Source organism: Cervus elaphus, chromosome 9, assembly GCF_910594005.1.
Source record: "Cervus elaphus chromosome 9, mCerEla1.1, whole genome shotgun sequence".
Taxonomy (NCBI): Eukaryota; Metazoa; Chordata; class Mammalia; order Artiodactyla; family Cervidae; genus Cervus; species Cervus elaphus.
Window position 1 is genome coordinate 18,696,948 of NC_057823.1, and position 22,412 is coordinate 18,719,359.

At 45.0% G+C, this 22,412-nt stretch overlaps 1 protein-coding gene across 4 annotated transcripts in view; it reads right to left on the bottom strand.

Annotated features, from left to right (window-relative positions):
* Positions 1-22,412, bottom strand: part of INSR (insulin receptor) — a 141,502-nt gene that overhangs the window by 36,080 nt on the left and 83,010 nt on the right. For all 4 annotated transcript variants that reach the window (XM_043911644.1, XM_043911642.1, XM_043911641.1 and 1 more), the window contains exons 3-10: positions 19,761-20,082; positions 13,911-14,059; positions 12,866-13,010; positions 11,477-11,691; positions 10,364-10,490; positions 9,121-9,371; positions 7,120-7,287; positions 1,408-1,609 (exon numbers count right to left, since the gene is read on the bottom strand). In XM_043911644.1, the coding sequence (XP_043767579.1) occupies positions 1,408-1,609; positions 7,120-7,287; positions 9,121-9,371; positions 10,364-10,490; positions 11,477-11,691; positions 12,866-13,010; positions 13,911-14,059; positions 19,761-20,082 (1,579 nt within the window). The remainder of the gene's footprint in view (positions 1-1,407; positions 1,610-7,119; positions 7,288-9,120; positions 9,372-10,363; positions 10,491-11,476; positions 11,692-12,865; positions 13,011-13,910; positions 14,060-19,760; positions 20,083-22,412) is intronic.

A 22,412-nucleotide genomic window follows, 5' to 3' on the forward strand; every position in this document is an offset into this window, starting at 1 on the left:
GAACCCGTGTCCCCTGTATTGGAAGCCAAGAGTCTTAATCACTGGGCCACCAGGGAAGTCCAGACTAGTTTTAAACCTCATGATTGACACTGCCACTATCCTTGAGTCTGGTGGAGTTTTAATGGGTGTAACAATAACTGTCTCCACACCTGGTCTGTGCCATTCAGTGTTCTTTTGGACTCAGGGTCAGATAAGAAGGCAAGAAAGAGAAAAGAAATGTTATATATTGACAGTTCTGGTGAAGTCTCTAGCAGGAGCAATGCTGAGCCTCTGAAGAGACCCACTTTCGAATCTTGTTTTATCTCAGTGCAACCTTTGGGGGCGGGAGGTTGATCCACTTTGGAAATGACTTGGAAATGTATTGGACACTTCTGGGTAGCCATCTGGTGAAGTCCGTTAGGGGGAAGGGTCAAGAGTGGAGCAGGTGGGGGCAATTGAAAGCTCCCAGCACATTTGCTTTGTAAACCTGGGCAGAGTTAGGGGGGATAAAAAAGGCTTTGGACCCATAAAAGGGAGTTGGCAAGCGCTTCAGTGGGTTAGCAGACTCATGAGCTTATTAAGATGCAGACAGTGCTACTGCCACCTACTGGCTGGAGGCCCAGGATGCAGCTCAACATCCTACCCTGCGCAGGATGGTCCCACCCCAGAGAATGAGCTGGCTCTTCATGTCAACAGCAGCAAGGCTGAGAATCCTTGTGAGACTCGTGTAATCTCACAGCCGTAAAATATAGGAACCACTTTTCTCTCCATTCCTCAGGTGAATAAACTGAGGCACCGAGAGAGGTAGAACAACCTGTGACCCACAGAAACTTGCCTTCTACCTAAGTGTCTCAGCTTGCAGGAGGGATAAAGAGGTATGAAAAAACCAAGAGTCATTTTTACTGCAGACCCTCTGTTTACTTCCCCTTCACTCACTAAAGGAAACACGTTTAAACAGTGAAGACGTTGGGGTTTTGACGAGGCCATGGAAAGTTCTGGAAGGATGAGAAGTTTCCTTAGATTAAAAAAAGGGAATGCACTGAGCTTGAGATTCAGCCATAAATCAAGCATTGGGCTGGGCACGCAGCTCTCTGTCATCTAATCTAATAATTGAATTTATTATCTATAATCAATTGATTAGGTAATAATCAACGATAATCTAATGGAATTCATCAGAACTCAGACTGAGACCAGAGGTTGGGTTCATGAGATATCAGAGAGCAAAGGCTGAATTTTTTAAACACTCCTCCTTTTGAGTGGGGAGGGGGAGCAATTCCTCTTCCTGGTAAGGCACTTGTTATAATCTCAAAATCTCTTCCTGCATCCAGGGAAGTGGCTCAGCGTGGACTCTACCTATCCTCTGAGTCTGCCCCCATTTTGTCTTGTTCCCTAAAGACCTGAGACCCCAAGCCAGTAACACATCCTGACCTGGGGATGAAAACCACGTTGTGCAGGTAGTCTTCAAACGTTTTCCTGAACGAGGACTCCTCCAGCTCTTTGAGGATCTGAGAGTCGGTCTTCGGGCAGGAGCAGCATTCGCCAGCAGATTCCTCATACTCACTCTGGTTGTGCTTCTGGGACCCCTCCGCCTCGAACGGCGGAGACCAGGTCCGGGAGGGCAGCTTCAACCCTAGGGAAAGGCAGAGCAGGGCTCAAGACCCCATCCCGTTCCCCCCACCACCACCTACACACACATGCAGAGCAAGGGGGACCTTTTCAAAGCGGCTGGTCACATGGACAGAGCTCAGCGCAGAGATTCTGCAGAGAAGGTGCCCGTCAGCATGCAGCCCCGTCAGCATGCAGCCGGACACTGTCGGACACCACAACCCCACAAGGCTGGAGGCAAAAGGTAACTGTGCGTGTCCCTGCCCTTGGGGAACTTAACATTCCAGCCGATGAGGTGCATGGGAGTGGGAGGAATATACAGTAAACTAAGAAATGCATATGCTGTGTGTCAGATGGCAGGGGAAAAGGACAGAGGGTCTCTGGGGCGAATGTCTCAGAGAAAGTGATGCTAAGCAGTCCCCAAGTAAGTAAAAGGATGATCCATGCACATGTCTTGTGTGTGTGCTCACTCAGTCTAGCCCAACTCTTTGTGATGCCATGGACTGTAGTCCGACTGGCTCCTCTACCCACGGGATTTCCCAGGCAAGAATACTGAAGCCGGTCGCCACTGCCTCCTTCAGGGGATCTTCCATCTCCAGCACCGGCAGGCGGGTTCTTTACCACTGAGCCAGCTGGGAAGCCCATGGAAGATGCAGGCTACTCTTTAAAGGCTTAAAACCATGCCCTTGATACCGGGTGCCTACTTGTGTCTATTGAGCAAGGGAAATTCCATCTCTTCCTCTCCCTTTCAATGGCTCCGGGAGACAATGAGCTCTAAGTATCTTCCTGTGAATGCTGAGTACCCACTTGGAAGCTTTGCAAATCCTTAAACATACCTCTTAATGTTTATTAATAGACACAGAATAGCCTATGTAGGTTTTAGCTGTTAGAGGGGTTATTGATGGCATTATAGACAGAAAATAAACTTAGGATTTCCTTAGTAAAGGGTGGTGGGGGCAGGCTCCTGATTTTTTCTGGGGAGGAAGGGACTTTTGATTGGACACAGACAGTGCTCCTGACACTTGTCACCCTTTCTGCATGCCACTTGGTGCCCTGTGGGTTTCTGTGACACATCTAGTCAAGTCCACAGGGTCAAAGTGGGAAGGTGGGGAGTGGGGGAGTCAGTGTTTCACAGGGACAGAGTTTCAGTTTGGGGAGATGAGAACGTTCTGGAGATGATGGTGGCGATGGTTGCACGGCAGTGTGAATGTGCTTAATGCTGCTGAGCTGTGCGCTTAAAAGTGGTTCAAATGGTCAATTTTATGTTATGAAAGTTTTACAATTAAAAAACCGTATAGTTGATAAGACTGTACTGTATAGTTGAAATATACAATTCAATGTCAGCGTAGAAGCTAAAAGTTCTCAATAAAAAAAAGAGGGGACTTCTCTGGTGGCTCCGTGGTAAAGAATCTGCCTGCCATTGCAGTACACGCAGGTTTGATCTCTGGTCCAGGAAGATTCCACGTGCCAAGGGGCAACCAAGCCTGTGCACCCCAGCTACTGAGGCTACACTCTGGAGCTGGTGCTCTGCAACAAGTGAAACCCCCACCATGAGAAGCACCACAAAGAAGAGTAGCCCCCATTTGCCGCAACTAGAGAGAAGCCTTTGAGTAGCAATGAAGACCCAGCACAGCCAAAACTAAGTAAATAAACAAAGATTTCTTTAAAAAAAAATAATAAATATGTGAAGTGATAGATGTATTAACTAGGTGGGAGGAATTCTTTTCCAGTGTGTATGCACAAAAAAGTCATCACAATTTACATTTGAAATGTCTTACAATTTTACTTGTCAATTATATCTCAATAAAACTGAAAAAAAAAACCCCACTTCTGATTCTAAAAGAAACTACTACTGATCACAGTTACTAAATTATTTGTCTCGTGTGTCTTATCAAGTTTATTTATTTGTGTGTGTACTGGGGTTTTTTCTTTGTGGCAAAATACACATAACAAAAAATTCACCATCTTACTCATTTTTAAGCACTGTGATTCAGTGTCATTAAGTATATTTACATTATTGTGCAACCATCCCCACCATCCATCTCGAGAACTTTCTCATCTTCCCAAACTGAAACTCTGTGCCCATGAAACTGACTCTCCATCTCCTGCCCCACCCCTGGCCCCCACCATCTGCTTCCTGTCTCTATAGATCTGAATCCTCCAGGGACCTCCTATAAGTGGAATCAGACAATATCTGTCCTTAGTAAGTTTTTTTTTTAATTCCATAAACTTTGGGCATCATGACAAATAAAATCATGTCAAATCATCACCTTCTAATGACAGACTGACTTCCAGAATAAAAGTTGTTGCTTTAAAAAAAAAAGAAAGAAAGAAAGAAAACACTGCCTGCCCCGATGATGGTGGCAGTTCTAGTTGGTGGTTTCAGTTACTCGAATGCAGGGCCAAGAGTGCACATCTGAGCCCATGACTTTGCTTGCTCTCGAGTTATATAAAGCATCCGAGGAGATAAATCACGTTTGCAACCCTCTGCTCAGGCGGGGGATGAGGTCACAGGCATACATATAGCACATGATCTTAGAGCTGGGACAGCTCCCGGAGATCATCTGGCCTCCTGCCCCTTTTCCCCAAAAGGAGGCAGCCAGTGACAAGCTGGGTGACTTGCCCAAAGCCCTACATCAGGGCAGAGAAAACCTTAGTTTCCCAACCTCAATCACATGTCATCAGCTGCCCCAAGGTAGGAGGATACCAGTAACTCACAACATCTAAAGGAAAATAAACTCAGACCAGAAAGCAGAGACATCACTTTGACAACAGAGGTCCATCTAGTCAAAGCTACGGTTTTTCCAATAGTGATGTATGGATGTGAGAATTGGACTATAAAGAAGGCTGAGCACCGAAGAATTGATGCTTTCGAATTGTGGTGCTGGAGAAGACTCTTGAGAGTCCCTTGGACTGCAAGGAGATCAAACCAGTTAATTCTTAAGGAGATCAACCCTGAATGTTCACTGGAAGGACTGATGCTGAAGCTGAAGTTCCAATACCTTGGCTACCTGATGTGAAGAGACAACTCATTGGAAAAGACCCTGATGCTGGAAAAGATTGAGGGCAGGAGGAGAAAGGGGTGACAGAGGATGAGATTGGCTGGATGGCACCACTGATTCAATGGACATGAATCTGAGCAAACTCCAGGAGAGAGTGAAGGACAGGGAAGCCTGGCACGCTGCAGTCCGTGGGGTCGCAAAGAGTCGGACACGACTTAGCGACTGAACAACAACAAAGCAACAAACAACAACAAAACAACTACAGGATAAATCAGGAGCTTGGGATGAACATACACACATGATTATACGTGAGCGATAACCAACCAGGACCTACTGCCTAGCACAGGAAACTCTACTCAATATTCTGTAATAACCTATATGAGAAATTAATCTGAAAAAGAATCAGTCTAGGGACTTCCCTGGCGGTCCAGTGGCTAAGACTCTGAGCTCGCAGTGCAGGAGGGCTGGATTTGAGTACTGGTCAGGGAACTAGATCTCACATGTTGCAATGAAGACCCGGAGCAGCCAAATAAATAAATATTTTTTGAAAAGAATGAATCTATGCATGTGTATAACTGAACCACTTTGCTGCACACCCAAAACTAATACTAAATTGTAAGTCAACTATTTTTTTAATACTCAGTCGTGTCTGACTCTTTGCGACTCCATGGACTGAAGCCCACCAGTTTCCTCTGTCCATGGGATCTTTCCCGGCAAGAACACTGAAGTGGGTTGCCATTTCTTATTCCAGAGGATCTTCCCAACCCAGGGATCAAGTCCCCATCTCTTGTGTCTCCTGCATTGGCAGGCGGATTCTTTAGCACTAGCGCCACCATACTCCAATAATTTTTTTTTAAATAAATAATAAAACAGTCTAGGGATTGGGGGGAAAGCCTTTTATATAGACTCAAACAAAACAACTAAAGGGGGGAAAAAGACTTCCGTTTCTTCAGTTTGATGGACTTTCTTACAACCCAGTTTTAAAATAACGTAAGATTAATTTATACACACCAGTTTGAGGCTTCAAATATTTTTTTCCTTTTTCTGTAGATGGATGCAAGCCCATTAAGTAAATGAGATTAAAGACTGGAAAATATATGTCATTCATATACATTTTTAATGGAAAGCCTAGGGAGGAAGAAATTGGAGACTCTTTGCTGTCTCCAATCCTTAAAACTTAAGGGTCTAAAATTAGGGGCCAGGTCTTCCCTGGAGGTCCGGCAGTTAGGACCTTTCCAATGCAGGGTGGGGTGGATTTGGCCCCTGGTCGGGGAGTTAAGATCCCAAATGCCATGTGGCCAAAAAAATTAAAAGTAAAAAATAAAAATAAAATTAGAGACCAAAAAAGTCGATGTATGTATAACTGATTCACTTTGCTATACACCTGAAACTAATAAAACACTGTAAACTACACTTCAATAAAAATTTTTAAAAATAAGGGACCAAAATTCTTCCCTGACTTTGTCAATCACCACTCCACACATTAGTTATGTTTCTAGCTAAGCAGGGAAGTCTTGCGTGGGTTAACACAGCTACATCCCCACCAGGTGGACAAGCAAGGGGAAGAGGAGAAAATTCCAGAATGCAGTGATGCCAAGACATGGGGAGTGTCAGGTTTCAACATGAGTCTTCAGAGCTTGTCCGCACCCTGTGATGTTTAGAAATGTGAAAAGTCAGACAGACCTCCTCTTACTGTGCTTTTTACAAATCAAAGGTTTGCGGGAACCCCACGTCCAGCAAAACTATTATCACTGTTTTCCCAGCAGCATTTGATCACTTTGTATCTCTATGTCATGCTTCAGTAATTTTCACAATATACCAAACTTCTTCATTTTTGTTCTACTTGTTATGATGATCCATTGTCAGTGATCTTAGATGTTACTGTTGTAATCATTTGGGCATTTTTTTAAAGCAATAAAGTATTCTTTAATTAAGGTATGTGCACTTTTTTTTTAGTCTAGATTTCTTCTTTTTAAAATTTTTATTGAAATAGAATTGATTTATAATGTTGTGTTAGTTTCCAATGTACAGCAAAGTAACTGTCATATATACATATATCCTTTTTCAGATTATTTTCCACTATAGATTATTATAAGATATTGAGTAGAGTTCCCTGTGCTATACAGTAGGTCCTTATTGATTATCTATTTGGGGTAGCAACGAGTCAGATATGACTGAAGTGACTTAGCATGCATGCACACATATATTTCAAGCATATTTTTTCTTAAACATAATGCTATTGTACACTTAATAGACTATAGTAGAATGTGAATATAACTTTTATAGGCACTGGAAACCAAAAAATTCATGTGACTTGATTTACTGCAATGTTTGCTTCGTTTCCAGAGTCTGGAACTGAACCCTCGGTATCTCTGAAGAATGCCTGTGTGTGTTTTCATGTGAGATAAAATGGAGTGTGTGTTCCCACAAGCACATGCTGGAAATGGGAGGGGAAAGATGTGTCCCAGAAAACAAGAACATAGTGGATCTGGTATGGAAAACCAGCCCCTCCCTGACCCCTGTCTGCACTCACCTTTGAGGCAATAATCCAGTTCATACAGCTCACTGTCTTCCGCCTGCCTCTCCCAGAACACCAAGTAGTGTGTGATATTGCCATTGGGGTCGGAGGGAGGCTTCCACTTCAGAATAATCTGGGATGAGGAGTTAGAAACTGAGATGGGATCCAGGGGCACGGAAGGATCTGCCAAGGAGAAAGGAGACACAGATCCACCGTGAGGGTGAAGGTGCAAGTGGTCAGGTGGGCATGAGAGGGAACAGCCAAGTTAAAGAAATCCTGAGGATGTTCTCTGCAGTGTTATTTAACATTAGAGACAACTGGAGACACCAGGACATGTGGAACACTTGCCTAATAAGAGCATGGGTTACAAAACTACAATCCATGCAATACCACAGACTTTATAGATTTCCATGTTCCACCATTTTTGCCACAAACATTTACAGAGCTCTAAGAAAAGGCAAGCTTTCTTTTTTCCAGGCACTGGAAAGGTGGTGGGGAAAAGGAGGGTGGTGGGAATAGATAAAGTCACATCTTCCAGTTAACATTAGCCCCAAACCGAACCCAGTCATGGGGCAAATTTTGGCAATGGGATGCCATTCAAACCTATCACTGAGCTGGCAGTCCATTTCACATCCCCCCAAAGGCATGAACTTTGGGCTCCACAAAAGCTTCTCCTGGAGAACGGAGGTGGCTGAGAGTCAGAAAGGGGTAGGGGTAGGGGTAGGAGTCTCCAGACAGAAGACACAGTGTGTACAAAAGCCTGGAAGCTGCAAGTTTCCGGAGCTCTAAGTCCTTTGGTTTTGCTGGAGGATACACGACAAGAAGGCAGTAGTCACAAGAGCTGGTTCATAAAGCCTGGGCTCTGTCCTATAGGATGGGACTTCTCTCTGCTGATTTTGTGAGGCTGGATAATTGCCGTGGGCACTGTGCTGTGCATTGTTGTATATTGAGCAGCATCCCTGGTCCCACCTTCTAGAAAATACTCCAGTGGCCCACTCCTCCCCAAAGAAATGGAGATGTGGGGGAGATTTCCCTGGTGGTCCAGTGGTTAGAACTTTGTCTTGCAATGCAGGAGGTGCAGTTTGACCCCTGGTCAGGGAGCTAAGATGCCACATGGCTTGTGGCCAAAAAACCAAAACATAAAGCCAAAGCAATATTCTAACAAATTCAATAAAGACTTTAAAAATGGTCCACACCAAAAAAAAAAAACCAAAAAACAAACAAACAAAAAAACCTAGAGCCTATTACACAGAGTGAAGTGAATCAGAAACAGAAAACATATCATAATTAATGCATATATAAGGAATCTAGAAAGACGGTACTGATGAACCTATTTGCAGGTCAGCCGTGGAGATGCAGACCTAGGGAACAGACTTGTGGACCCAGGGAGAGAAGGGGAGGGTAGGATGATTCCCGAGAGTAGCATGGAAATATGTACATTACCATACGTGAAACAGATAGCCAGCGGGGATTCGCTGTAAGTCTCGGGGAGCTCAAACTGGTGCTCTGTGACAACCTAGGGGATGGGATCGGGTGGGAGGTGGGAGGGAAGACCAAGAGGGAGGGGACATATGTATACCTATAGCTGACTCATTTGATGTATGGCAGAAACCAACACTGTAAAACAATTATCCTTCAATTAAAAATAAATCAATTAAAAAATTTTAATTTCAAAAAAATGGAGAAGAGGAAAGAAACAGAGATGAAACAAAAAATGGCAAAATATTGATAATTATTGAAGGTAAGAGATGATTACATAGGGAGGGGGGCTATTTTTTCCCTACTTTGTAAATATTTGAAAATTTTCCACAATGGTAAGAAGAAATATATGTTCCTCTCTGATGTCTTGTTGCTACTGCCTCATCTTCTGAAATTGTAAATCTCAATGCCTGGCTCTTTTAGAAACCAATGACCATGCAGGAAAAAAAAAAAAAAAAAAAAACGACACAAGCATTTCATATGAAAGGCAAGATGTCTGAGTTCACGCATAAGTTCACATTCACAAGAAATGCTTACTAGTGGCATCTGTCTGGACATAGATGATGTCACTCTTGGCCCCGTATGTACGGCGTTCATCAGAAAAAGTGACCAGGGTCTTGACAAAGATGGCATACTGGGTCCAGGGCTTGAGACCACGCATCAGCCACCCAGGATGGTTCTGTGACTTGGGGTCGTTGGACCTTGTAGGCGGGTCAATATCCACCACTGTCCAGCTATTGGAGCCGCACGCATCCTGCCCATCGAATTCTGTCACGTTCTGGTAAGGGCTGTCAAGACCAAACAGGCAAAGATGGTTACCACTCCTTGACTGTAGCTCTAAAGACCAGAGCGATGTGACTGGGGGAAGTTACCTCCTACAGGCTTGCACCCTGCTCACCAACAATCTTCTGCCACAAGGAGAAAGGACAAGGAAACAGTCAAAGAGAAAGGGATTGCTTCCCCTATGTCTCAATTTCCCAGTAATAATAATAATAGTGATCATGATGATGATACTATCCGAGTAATTGATAAGATCACATGAGAGGATGTGGGCTGACTCCTCCACACACAGCCTGACACATAGTAAATCATAAGGGATGGAACAGTTATCCATGTTAATATGATCACCACTTTCACTGTTTCCTTTTAAAACTCCAGCACAGTCATATACTCAAGATGACTAGGTGTCATTGAATGACGACACTGTTTCAGCATAAGATGATGAATAAATTGTGGGGAGGGACAGTGATGATGGTCACAGAACATCATGAATATACTTAATGCCACTGAGCTGTACATTTAAACATTACTAAGATGATCAATTTCATGTTTGTTTTACCATAATTATTTGTGTTGGAAAAAATCCAAAATAGATTTTAAAATAAACTTAAAAAAAAAAAGACACCTACTAAGTAGATACCTACTAAATAGAAATACATACTAAGACACATACTAAGTAGACTTTTTAAAAAGACACCTCCTAAGTAGACTCGGTGACTTTTTGTTGAGAATGTCTGGTGAGATGTACATACAAGGTGCAAAATGGAATATTTCTATAGGAGATTGCCCAATCTAGACCTTCAAAAGAAACCTGCCTGCTTCAATTTCTGGCTTTCGACAATAAGAAATGTTATTGATGTTATACACCATCAACTGGTGAGATCCCACCAAGGGATCTGTGATATTTATTCCACAGATAAGAAGGAGATAGAAAGGAACCTCAGTGGGGGAACCTCTGAGCACAGATGTAACACACACACCTCTTTATCTTTCTACTTACGCCTCTTTGTAGAACAGCATGAACCCCAGGAGGTCTCGGAAGTCAGGAGGCCAATACGGCTCCCATTTCAGCAAGATCTTGTCGTAAGATGTCCGAATGTAAGAAAATTTAAGTAATTCATTTTCACCTAGAAAGGTTTAAAAAAAAAAATCCAAAACACCCAGTATCAGAATTTTAAATAATTTGTTTCAGCCCAAAGTAGGTGATCCCATACTTCCAAGAGAATCCACAAGAAGGAAGATGGCAATCTGCTGTTTCCTGGTGAGGTCTCATGTCCACGTGCCTCTCCCTTGTTCAGAGGCAAGAACAGATCATATAGGTTGGCCCCAACTGCAAGTCAATTACTTGAGCAGATGCTCAACTAAAGAACTGGCACCGACAGGGAAGGACAAGTGGCCAATTGGTGCTGGGAAAAGGACACTTTCAAGATTAACATTTGTCCTAACACAATTTGTCTTACATGTGGCTTTTCATGCCTGACATGTCAGAAAAAGTAACTCCAGTGCAAATGGATACAAGCTAACTGGGTTTAGAGAGAGTGCAGATCATTATATCTTGGAGGGAACACTTTTTGGAAAGACAATGCCTTGGAGACAGTTAATTCCCTCTGCCTGGAATATAAGCCCTCCCTTAAGCTCCACCCCAACCTTGCTCTCTCCTTTCCCTGAATTCCCACAGTTTGGACCAAATTGTCTCATAACAAAATAGCTTCACATGAGGGTATCATGGAAGCCTTTGCACCTCAACGCTCAGCTATTTCTTCAAGAGAAATCTCGTCTTAGGAGGGTGGTCACCTCCCAGTCTCCAATTGTAGCAATTGCAGAACTTTGCTGTAGCATTTGAGTCAAGGCCATATATAATAAGGGAGATGACATTCATTCATTCATTCAATGTTTATGTGGCATCTTCCAGCATCAGGCATTGCATTTGGTATTTGGCAAAGAGATTAACGTGTACAACACTTGTCCTCAGTGTTTCAGAAAGTCTAACACACACTTAGCTGTTTTAGCTCATTGGGGGTAAGTGACACCCACCCTGGGTACCAGTGTGATGGGGGAGGCAGAGGAAGTCACATTATCTAGCCCATGAAAGGATGAGAGCATTGCCACTTACAGGACGCCTGGTCCCCATTGGTCTTTAGAGCAATGTCATTTCTCTCCTGGCGCCCCTTGGTTCCTGAAACTTCCTCCATCTTGTGAATTTCCGACAGGCAGAGTTTGGGGTTATAGTGGAAGAAGAGTTTCCCCTGAGTGATGGTGAGGTTGTGTTTGCTCCAGTCCCATAGTTGCCTTAGGTTCTGGTTGTCCAAGGCGTAGAAAGAGTAGTTCCTATGGAAACACACACATACTTAATCATTCATCAGCTCGTCATCTCCACCTTCAAAATGGTGGGACCATGGCTGGAATTGACCTCATTCAGTGCTCCATCCCCAGTTCTAACCACTTGCTTGACACATACTCATCACGTGTTGAACGGAGGGTGAGGGGTATAGGGGAAGCTGAGGAGGTCTTCAAGGCCAGGAAGATACATGAGATCAGTCTTGTAGGGGAGGAGGGCAAGACTGTGATGGATTGAGATATGCAATCCATATCTCATAAAGGAAAGATTGAAGACACAGAGGCACCTGAGCTGGTCCCAGGGAAGAGCAAAGTAGCTTGTTCTGAACAACAGGTGAGAGGCAATCCTGAAGAGATACCTGGGCCAAACCCTCAAGTATACTGCATGCTAGACCAAGACCAAGAACACATGTGCCTCCTCGGCAGACAGAGGGGGGCCACTGAAGGTTTTATAACAGCTCAGTAACTCAGGTAGACCTATGCCTTAGAATTACGAGTGGGCCACCAGGACACGATGAATGGGAAATGGACAGCAGCTTGACCGGCGTTATCCAACACAGAAACCACCAGCCACGCTTGCCTGTTGAGCCCCTGAAGCGTGGCCTTTCTGAACTGTATCAGAAGTAAAAACAACCCCCCCACACAGATTTCAAACACTTAGCGTGAAATAAAAGGATGTAAAAGATCTTATTTATCATTTTGTGATATTGAGTCCATGTCAAAATAACATTTCAGATTTAATGGGTTCAGTAAAATGCATTATTAAAGTTCATTCCACCTATTTCTTCTAAAATTTTTAAAATGTATCTACTAGAACATTTAAAGTCTCATATGTGACTTGCATTATATTTCTGTGGGATGACCCTAGTAGTTCTAGAACCAGCAAGGAGGTCATTGGAATAATCCAAATGAAAGGTGGGACCTTTGGCAAAAAAGGTAGTTTTATGGTTATATAATATTCTGTTACATATATATATACATATACACACACACACACATATATATATGTGTATATATATATATATACACACATCATGTTTTCTTTACCCATTCATCTATCAGTGGATACTTACATTGTTTCCAAGTCTTAACAGAAAAAAACCCAAGATTTTCTAACTCACAAACTTCCTAGTAAGGCCACAGATACAGCATCAGGCCCACATACCCAATTTCCAAGGTCTCCCCTCGAATCAGACGTAACTTCCGGAAGAAGGAAAGTGACACCAGGGCGTAGGACCGGCGGATTTTCAGATATCCTGAAATTTCTTCAATGAGTCCAAGGTTGGCCTCTAGCTCGGCTGCCAGGTTGTCTAAGGAAAAGAGAGAATGAATATCCAGTGGGTTGCTACCAAAATATTTTAACCTTTCCAGAATTCCCCATGGTCAAGAGTTAACTTCCAGGCTGAAAATGATTTTTGCGAGCCCAGCTCCAAACACATTCATAAGGCAGTGTGTTTATGACAGAGGTTGTCCTGCCTTAAAAGCTGAATGTATTTATTACATGTCCGACCCCCGCTCCCTCCACCCCCTGTTTTGTTTCCCTTCATAGCAGGAACCACTGCCTGGGTTTATATTATACATTCATTTGTTTATTTGCAAGATCCACCACGCATGGACTTGGCCTTATTCACTGTGAGTATTCAATAAACGTTTGCTGAATAAATAAACAGAGGAATACTTTTTGCCTGTGACAGAATTTCTGGAAACATAGTCCCCAGACCTGCAAAAGAGGTCATGCTATCTGCTTGGGATGGGATGGGGAGGGAGGTGGGAGGGGGGTTTGGGATGGGGGACACATGTACACCCGTGGCTGATTCATGTCAATGTATGGCAAAAATCATCACAAAATTGTAAAATAGTTAGCTTCCAGTTAAAATAAATAAATTAATGTTAAAAAATGGAAATGCCTGAGGTCCCAGCTCAGTCCTGGACCCACTTCCCTGGCCCTCTCCCTGTCCCCACTCCAAGATTCTTATTTTCCAAGCTGAGAGTTGGGACATCAGGCATTTCCATTTTTAAAAAATTTATTTATTTTCATTGGAAGCTAATTACAATATTGTGATGGGTTCAGGACTGAGCTGTGAACCCCAAGTTTGGAAGCACATTATTCCTTGCATGACTCCACTGATGGGTCTCCAAGTGTTGTTCTGGTGTGCTCACAGGGAGAGTGGATCCCAGGAGGCGGCAACCCCTCCCCCCAGAGCACTCACTGCCCCCTCGAATGTTGATGATTAAGCTTCCGTTGATGATGGTGCAGCCACGGAGCTCCTGGGCAGATGTCACTGAATCGATGGTCTTCTCGCCTTCCAGGAGGTGGCATACCTTGGGACAGGGGCCCAGGCAAGGGGTACACATCAAGCTGCATAAAGGGTGGAGAGAAAGATCAGGAAACGTGCGCGCGCGCGCGCACACACACACACACACACACACACATCAGGAAACGCGCGCGCGCGCGCGCGCACACACACACACACACACACACACCAGAGAGCGTGCTGCACAGGGTCCCAAGTGACCATAAGGCAGAACGCTTCAACCACAGCACTGCTGACACTGAGGCTGGAGAATTCTCCATTGTTGGGGGCTGTCCTGCACATGAGGGGTGTTAAGCGGCATCCCCGCACTCCCATACTATGCTAACACCACCTCCCATCCAAGGCATGACAGCCAAAAATGTCTCCAAACATTGTCCCCTGGGGAAGGAGGTGCAAAAAACCCCTCCAGATAAGAACCACTGTCTAAAGGCCTAGGGCATTTCTCCAGGTGACAGGTTCTACAGCATTACCCCAAGGTCAGGGTACTCATGCCAAAATGATGGGGCTCCTACCTTACCCCAAAGAGAGGGGCTTCCCACTGTACCCCATGGAGAATCATGTTCTACCCTGGAGACAGAACTCACACTATTACAAGGAACTAATGGGACTCCTGACATAACCGTAGTGACCAATTATGCAGAGCTAATGATTTTACCCCAGCTAGTGGTAGTCAGGCTGCTACTGCAAGGTGGTGGAATATCTGCTGTTTTGGGTGGGGTTTGACCTTCCCTGGTGGCTCAGCTGGGAAAGAATCCACCCGCAATGCAGGAGACCTCGGTTTGATTCCTGGATCAGGAAAATCCACTGGAGAAGGGATAGGCTACCCATTCCAGTATTTTGGGGCTTCCCTGGTGGCTCAGTTGGTAAAGAGTCCATCTGCAATGAAGGAGACTCCCTACAGTGCAGAAGACCTGGGTTCGATTCCTGGGTTGGGAGGATCTCCTGGAGGAGGTCATGGCAACCCACTGCAATACTCTTGCCTGGAGAATTCCATGGACAGAAGAGTGGTAGGTTACTGTCCACTGGATTGCGAAGAATCGGACATGACTGAAGTGACTTAGCAGGCACACACGCTGTGCAATAGAGACGATAAGAATGTCTGCTTCACAGGGCAGGTGGTGATGAGAACTTAATGACTGAATGATACATGCCATCTAAAGTACTTGGCACATAGAAAACAAAAACCATTAGTCCTTTGCTATGATGATCACTTTTTACTAGTGGTTATCATTGCTACCCTTGTTATTTCTACACTGCTTCCTACTCAATTTTGCAGGAGGATCTTTGTCATGGTGGTATAATAAAGAACACATCTGGTGCCCAGCTCCTGGCACAGAGCTTCAACAGCCTTGGAATTTCCTGAGTGATAGAAACATCTTTGTTGTGCTAATGAAGCAGTGACCCCTAGTTGCTTCAGGATGAGGGCTGGTCACAAGAAAGATCAAATGTGTGATTTGGAGGGTTGCCTCATCGCTTTGACCTCCAGAGAGAGAAGGAGGCTGGAGATGGAGCTCAAATCCATGGCCAGTGATTCAGTTGATCATAGCTACATAACAAAATCCCAAGAAAAACTCTGGACACCAACTCAGTCCATTTTTCTGGCTGGTGAGCACACAGCTGTGCTGTAAGGATGATGCTTCTGATTCCACGAGGGGATGGGAGCCCTGCATCTGGAACTCTCCCAGCCCTCATCCTCTGTGCCTCCTTAATAATAAAGCTGTAATTGTAAGTGCCTGACATGAAGCGTTTTGACTGCTGAGGCATCTATTTCAAAAGACATCTGTCTTGAGTAAAATGTAATGAAAACAACTAGATAAGGAACAAGGCTGCCCCCACCCCTGAAGGTCCCTCTTTCAGAAAGCCCTGAGGAACCTAGATAACTGACCACTTGACGGACACTGCCTCTCTCTTCCTGTGCCCCAATTCCCACTCTTGAGCTTTAAATTCACCAGAGTGAAGCCATCAAACCCCAGACACTCCGCCCTCAGACCCTAAGAAAAGCAGACCTCCCAAGGGCCACTTCCTCTCTTTCCCTTCCTCTCTCCCCCTCTTTTCCTCTCTCTCTCTGACTCTCTGTCTCTCTCTTTCCCCCTCTCTCTTTTCCTCTCTGTGTGTCTCTCTCCCTTCTTCCTTCCCCCTTCCCATAACCTCACTGTGTGGCCCTCCAGGACCTGTGAATAACAAACCTTGTTCCTTAAAGTTCCCTGATGATTTCTTGCTGAAGCAAAACAAGAGTTGGCCCGGCCATAAATAGGGCCCCCTCTGGGGGCAATGTCTGCAGAGCTTGCTACAGGTGATGTGTGCTTAGGTGAGCTCTGTAGGCATCCCTAACCCAGGGTGCTACCATCCATAGGCTTGAACCAACAGCCTTTTTCTTTTAGCTCTGTGAGTTGCCCCAGCAAGTTATTGAACCCAGTGGGTTTGTGGGAGCCTCAAAATTTATAGCCAACCAACCAGATGTGTGGGTGCTCTTGCATGCGTGTGTGCTAAGTCGCTTCAGTCATGTCTGACTCTTTGCGATCCCGTGGACTGTAGCCCACCATGCTCCTCTGTCCATGGGATTCTCCAGGCAAGAATACTGAAGTGAGTTGCCATGCCCTCCTCCAGGGGATCTTCCCAACCCAAGGATCAAACCGGCGTTTCTTACGTCTCCTGCATTGGCAGGTGGGTTCTTTACCACTAGTGCCCACGTGGCTGCCCTGGGGACCCCAAAACTGTGGCTGGCATGTGAAGTAAATTCAGTCTGGTGGAGGACCAAGCCTTTAACTTGTGGGTCCGATGCCAACTCCAGGTGGTTGATGTTGACATCTATTGTAGTACACCCAGCTGGTGTCAGAGCAGCTGGGGTGGAAACAGAATAATGAGCAAATGTTTGGGTTCTTTTGTTGGTTCTACAAATATTCACTGAGCACTTATCATGTGACAGATGATCCTCTGGGCCAGGGATAAGCAAACTACGGCCCACGGGTCAACTCCAGCTGGCCACCTGTTGTTGTTACTTGCAGTGTATCAGAACACACCCATGGGTTTGAGTACCATCTATGACCATTATCACTCTATAAGGCTAGAGTAGCCGCAACCATATGGCCCTCAGAGCGGAAAATATTTACTATCTGGCCCTTTGCCAATGCCGGTTGTAAACCACAGGCACACACAAGTGAACAAACAACCGACTTCCCCTGTAGGAAATCCACACATCCTTTTCCAGCCAAGAAGTGGAGTCTGCCTCCTCATCCATGGAATCTGGGCGTGGCCCTCTGAATTGCTTTGGCTGATGAGGCATTAGCACATGCGACACTGCAGTGGCTGAAGAACTTACACAGTTTAAAGCCTGCTGTTCCTGGCTACACATGGAGAGAGGCCCCAGCTGCCCATGCAGGGTACGAGAGGCTAGGCTGTACCATCCCATCAGAGCCGACCCATGCCGAGCCAGATAAACCTCTGGTCAACCCACAAAATCAATAGAAACCATAAATGAGTGCTGTTACAAGTTACAAAGTACTGGAGAGGTTTGTTACACAGAAAGAGCTAGCTGATACATCTCTGAAGCATATGGTCTCATTGGCGAAAATTAACAAACGGATGATGAAAATATCAGCTAGTGGTAAAGAGCATGAAAAGTGTTAAAATGGAGAGATGTGCCAAAGAGTAGCCAGATGGTTAATTCGGGCAGGGTGGTCACACAGGAAAGAAGTCTCAAAGGAAGTGAATTTTAAGTTGTGATGCCCTGGGTGACCAGGAGAAACCAGCCATGCAAAGATCAAGAGGCAGAGAATTCTAGAAGGTGGGCAGGGGGTGGGGTGGTGGGACGGACAGGGATGCCCCATACCCATCACACCCTTAATATGCACCCCAAATATCTAATACTCCTCATCTCACTAAAGTGCACCCTACCAGGTATCTTGGAGTGACCATGGATGGAATATAATGAACCCACATGGGTTCACAGTCCTCTGCTATAAAAACATCAAGAACGACTTCCCAGATAAAGCCACAAGAAAGAAAGAAAACATATCTGGCCCCATTTGATATCAAACCACATAAGAAAACATGACAGCACTGAAGTCTTCCACAAAATAAAAGCTTCAGAAGGAAAAAAACTTTTTTTAACTGACAAAGTAACATACTGCCATGTTGCGACTGCTAGGTCGCTTCAGTCATGTCCAACTCTTTGCGACTCCATGGACTGTAGCCCGCCAGGCTCCTCTGTCCATGGAATTCTCCAGGCAAGAATACTGGCCTGGGTTGCCATGCCTTCCTCCAGGGGATTTTCCCAACCCAGGGATCAAAACCAGGTCCCTTATGTCTCCTGCATTGGCAGGCGGGTTCTTTACCACTAGCAACACCTGGGCAGCCCTCAGCTACTGCCAGAATGGGTCATCATTAACATCCCTCTCTTTCCCCTCTTTCATTCAGTAGAGGTCCCAAGCATCATGGGACAAGACATTAATTTCCTGGGGCTTCAATCCTGGGGCCACTCCCATCAGGAAAACATCAAAGGAAGTTGCTCTATTTTTCATATCTTTGTTATGATCAGAAAAAAAAAAAAAACAACAACCTTCTTCTATTTAAAGCCAGTGTCTTTTAGTGGAAGATGTTGATATCGTTGCTTTATTTCAAACATGAAAAAAAAAATAAATCATGAGGAACATGGTCATTTTCCCAATCTTACTGATAAACTGGCCCCCAAAAAGAAAAAAATAGCTCTGTCTGGAATGCAAAGGTGATTTATAGGAGCCTATTTTTGGTCCACAAAGCCACTTGATAGGTTTTATCAAAAACAGTGAAACAAAACATATTGTACTTGCAGGTTTCACAAACACTCAGAGAGCAGCTCCTAGGATCCAGAATAAAGGTTGTTTTCCTTCCCACCCTCCCCACCCAGGGAAAGAAAATTTCCCACCAGAACACTCTCACTTGGCTCATTTCCAAGTCTGAAGAGGGAAGATGTTTTACGTAAGCAGGTCAGCTCAAGGCCCCTCGACGTGCATCTATCTCTGATTTGTTTTTGTGTTGTTTTGTGGCTTTTTTTTTCTCAGACCCTCAACACAAAAACCAGGAAACGGATTTTTTTTAAACTCTGTTCCAGCCCCAAGCCCCCAAAATAGCTCATCTGAAAAGCTAACAGTGTGAACAAAAAGTCTGAGGTGTGGGGAGGAAATCTGACTCACCCCTGGGGAGAGAAAACCCTGCTTTTTCTCACCCAAATAGTAGGAAATGGTTTGATGGTATTGTCCTTCAAAAGACAACAAAGCCTTGAGAATAATCTAGAATTGAGTCCTTCTTCCTTGCACTCCAGGCTAACCTCAGGATACGATCCAGATCCAGTTTGGAGAAAACATTTAAAAAATCTGAGCTCTGACCTGGGTTGTGATGGACAGTTCCATCAGTGGGAGCAATCAGGCCATATAAAGGACTGTATATGAAACTAAGGACTTCTGTTTCCAATGATAAGCACAGAAAGCTTTCAATTTTTGGTATGCAAGATGCCAAAAATATTTACTATCTGGCCCTTTGTGACAGAAAGGTCATTGATTTCCTCTCCAAAGGCCAGTGCCCAAAACCAGGAGGCCAGAATGGCATCTGAGAGACCCAACTGTGTCACTCATCATCAGCAGCTTCCTTGCTCATAGCCAATCAACTCTAGCTTCTCACACAATTTTAACAGGTGGTGCTACCAGCCATGCTCCTTTCCCTCTTGACAACCTGCCCTCCACCCCCTTGGAACCCACACTCAGGACTCACTTGCTGGAATTCATCGTGTAGCCAGAGGGGCACTCAGGGACGCACTTGTTATTGTGAATGACATACTGGTGGCAGCCTTGCCTCCGAGAGTTCTTGCATTTGTTGTGCAGGTCCTGGCAGAAGCTGAAGTTCACGCAGCGCCAGTCTTGGAAGTGGTAGTAAGGGGGCGGGCAGGTCTCCACGCACCTGCCGTCCAGGTAGAAGTTGCGACAGGCCACGCACTTGGTGGGGTCGTCTGGCTCTGAGCAGTTGCCCAAGCACTCGCTGTGGCAGCAGAGACCCTCAGAGGTGCAGCCATGTGACTTACAGATGGTCGGACACACTGGAGAGAGAAAGAAAACAGCGGGTCAATGGCTTTACCCAACGCCGCGACAGCAACTCGAGAGGAGGAAGTGCAAGCCAAACAAAATCATGTCAGCTCCGGCTCACTTCTATAGCACATGTTGCCTGCTGATTAAAAATACAAATTTATGGACTTCCCTGGTGGCTCAGTGGTAAAGAATCCGCCTGCCAACGCAGGGGACTCGGGTTCCATCCTTGGCCCAGGGAGATCCCACGTGCCAAGGAACAACGAAGTCTGCACTCCACAACTACTGAGCTAGTGCTCTAGAGCCCAGGAGCTGCAACTACTGAGCCCGTTTGCCACAACTACTGAATCCGGTGCGCCCCAGAGCCCATGCTCTGCAACAAGAGAAGCCACCACAATGAGAAGCCGATGTAGAACAACTACAGAGGAGCCCCCGCTTGTCACAACTAGAGAAAAAGCCCACACGGCAACAAAGACCCAGCACAGCTCAAAATAAATAAATATGTGTTTTAAAAAATGCTAGTTTCTGATGTCCCAACTCCCAGGCATAACTATTAACTCGTTTCAGCCCCCAAACCAGTGATGTGCTCTTAAACGTTTAACAACTTCTTCGTTGAGTGGGGCAGAGAACCTCTTGCTTTAGAGCACTGGCCAATTTCCATGGTGTAAATATTCTCACCAGGGTCCTTTTCAAGCTACCCCACCTAAAGTTACTGCATGTGAAGCCAGAGAGAGATCTACAACAGCACAGCATTAAATAATACATCCAATCACATAGAAACAGTAGTAGCAAACAACCTCAAAAACACAATCATAGAAAAAGGTACTGAGATGATTAGGAAGTGGTAAGTACAAAGTATTTATTTTCTTTGCTTTTTAACATAATTTAATTATAAGTTGATGTTATTTAAATTTTAATACCAGCTTGCTGGGAGACTGGGATTGACATATATACACCAGGGCTTCCCTGGTGGTTCAGATGGTAAAGAATCTGCCTGCAATGTGGGAGACCCGAGTTCAATCACTGGGTTGGGAAGATAACCTAGAGGAGGAAATGGCAACCCATTCCAGTATTCTTGCCTGGAGAATTACATGGACAGAGGAGCCTGGCAGGCTACAGTCTATGGGGTCTCAAAAAGTCGGACATGGCTGAGTGACTAACACTTTCACTTCCACACGATTGATATTGTGTATAAAATAGGTAACGCATGAGAACCCACTATGCAGCGCAAGGAACCCTACTCAGGACTCCGTGGTGACCTTAATGGGGAAGGAAATCCATGAAAGAGGGCATATGTGTATATGTATAGCCGATTTATCTTGCTGTACTGTAGAAACTAACATGACACTCTAAAGCAACTGTACTCCAATAAAGTTAAAAAAAAAAAAAAAGGCTAGAAACAAACAGAATTACCAGCTTGTTTAAGAAGCAGTCTGCACATTTCCTGAAAATTACACAATTGCCTCGAGCAAGTCTGCTCCTGCACGTAGCTGCCATACTGGCACAAACAGATATATCCTGATCTACATTTTCTCCATTTTACAATGAGGAAACTGAGGTGAGAGGAGATTAAGCAAATGTCCCAAAGGTTCATTTGTGCTTCAACACACATTTGCTTACACTGATCCAGATATTTACAACCCCTGTGGGAACACATTGGCCACAGAGTTTGCCTTTAGGACCACGAGTCTAATGGAGAAGGCATATTCATTATTTAAAAGTATAACTGCAGGGACTTTCCTGTCGTCCAGTGTTTAAGAATCCACCCTCCAGTGCAAGGGATGCAGGTTCAACCCCTGGTTGGGGAATTAAGATCCCACACGTGGTAAGGCAACTAAGCCTGTGCACTGCAACTAGAGAAAGCCTGCACTCCACACTGAAGATTTAGCATAGCCCAAAAATAATAATAACAATTTTTAAATTAAAAAAAAGAAGTATAACTGCATACACAGCAAGCACTGTGCCGAAGGTAAGTGGAGGTGGTATTTCTGCTGTGACCTGCAGGAGGTGATGAACGGGGCAGGAACTGTACTTGGATTTCTATGCCTGGAGTTTCTTATTTGATGCAACTGAACTTGTCCACTGAAGGCTGGACTCCACTCTGGCGTTCTCCAGCAGCTTGTAACACACTCTTTCTCCTGACATCTCACTACTCATGACTTCATGATTGCCCCTGATTTTAGTCCCTCAGTATCTGGCCTGGACCTCCATGACCAGCCTTCCCTTCCCAGGCTGCCAGCAAATTTGTCCCTGGACCGATGGTTCCCCTGAGGCCACAAGCAGAGCCTGTTCCCCAAGGATGCCTTCTTTGCTCACTTCCTGCATAGCTCAAAACACGGTTTGG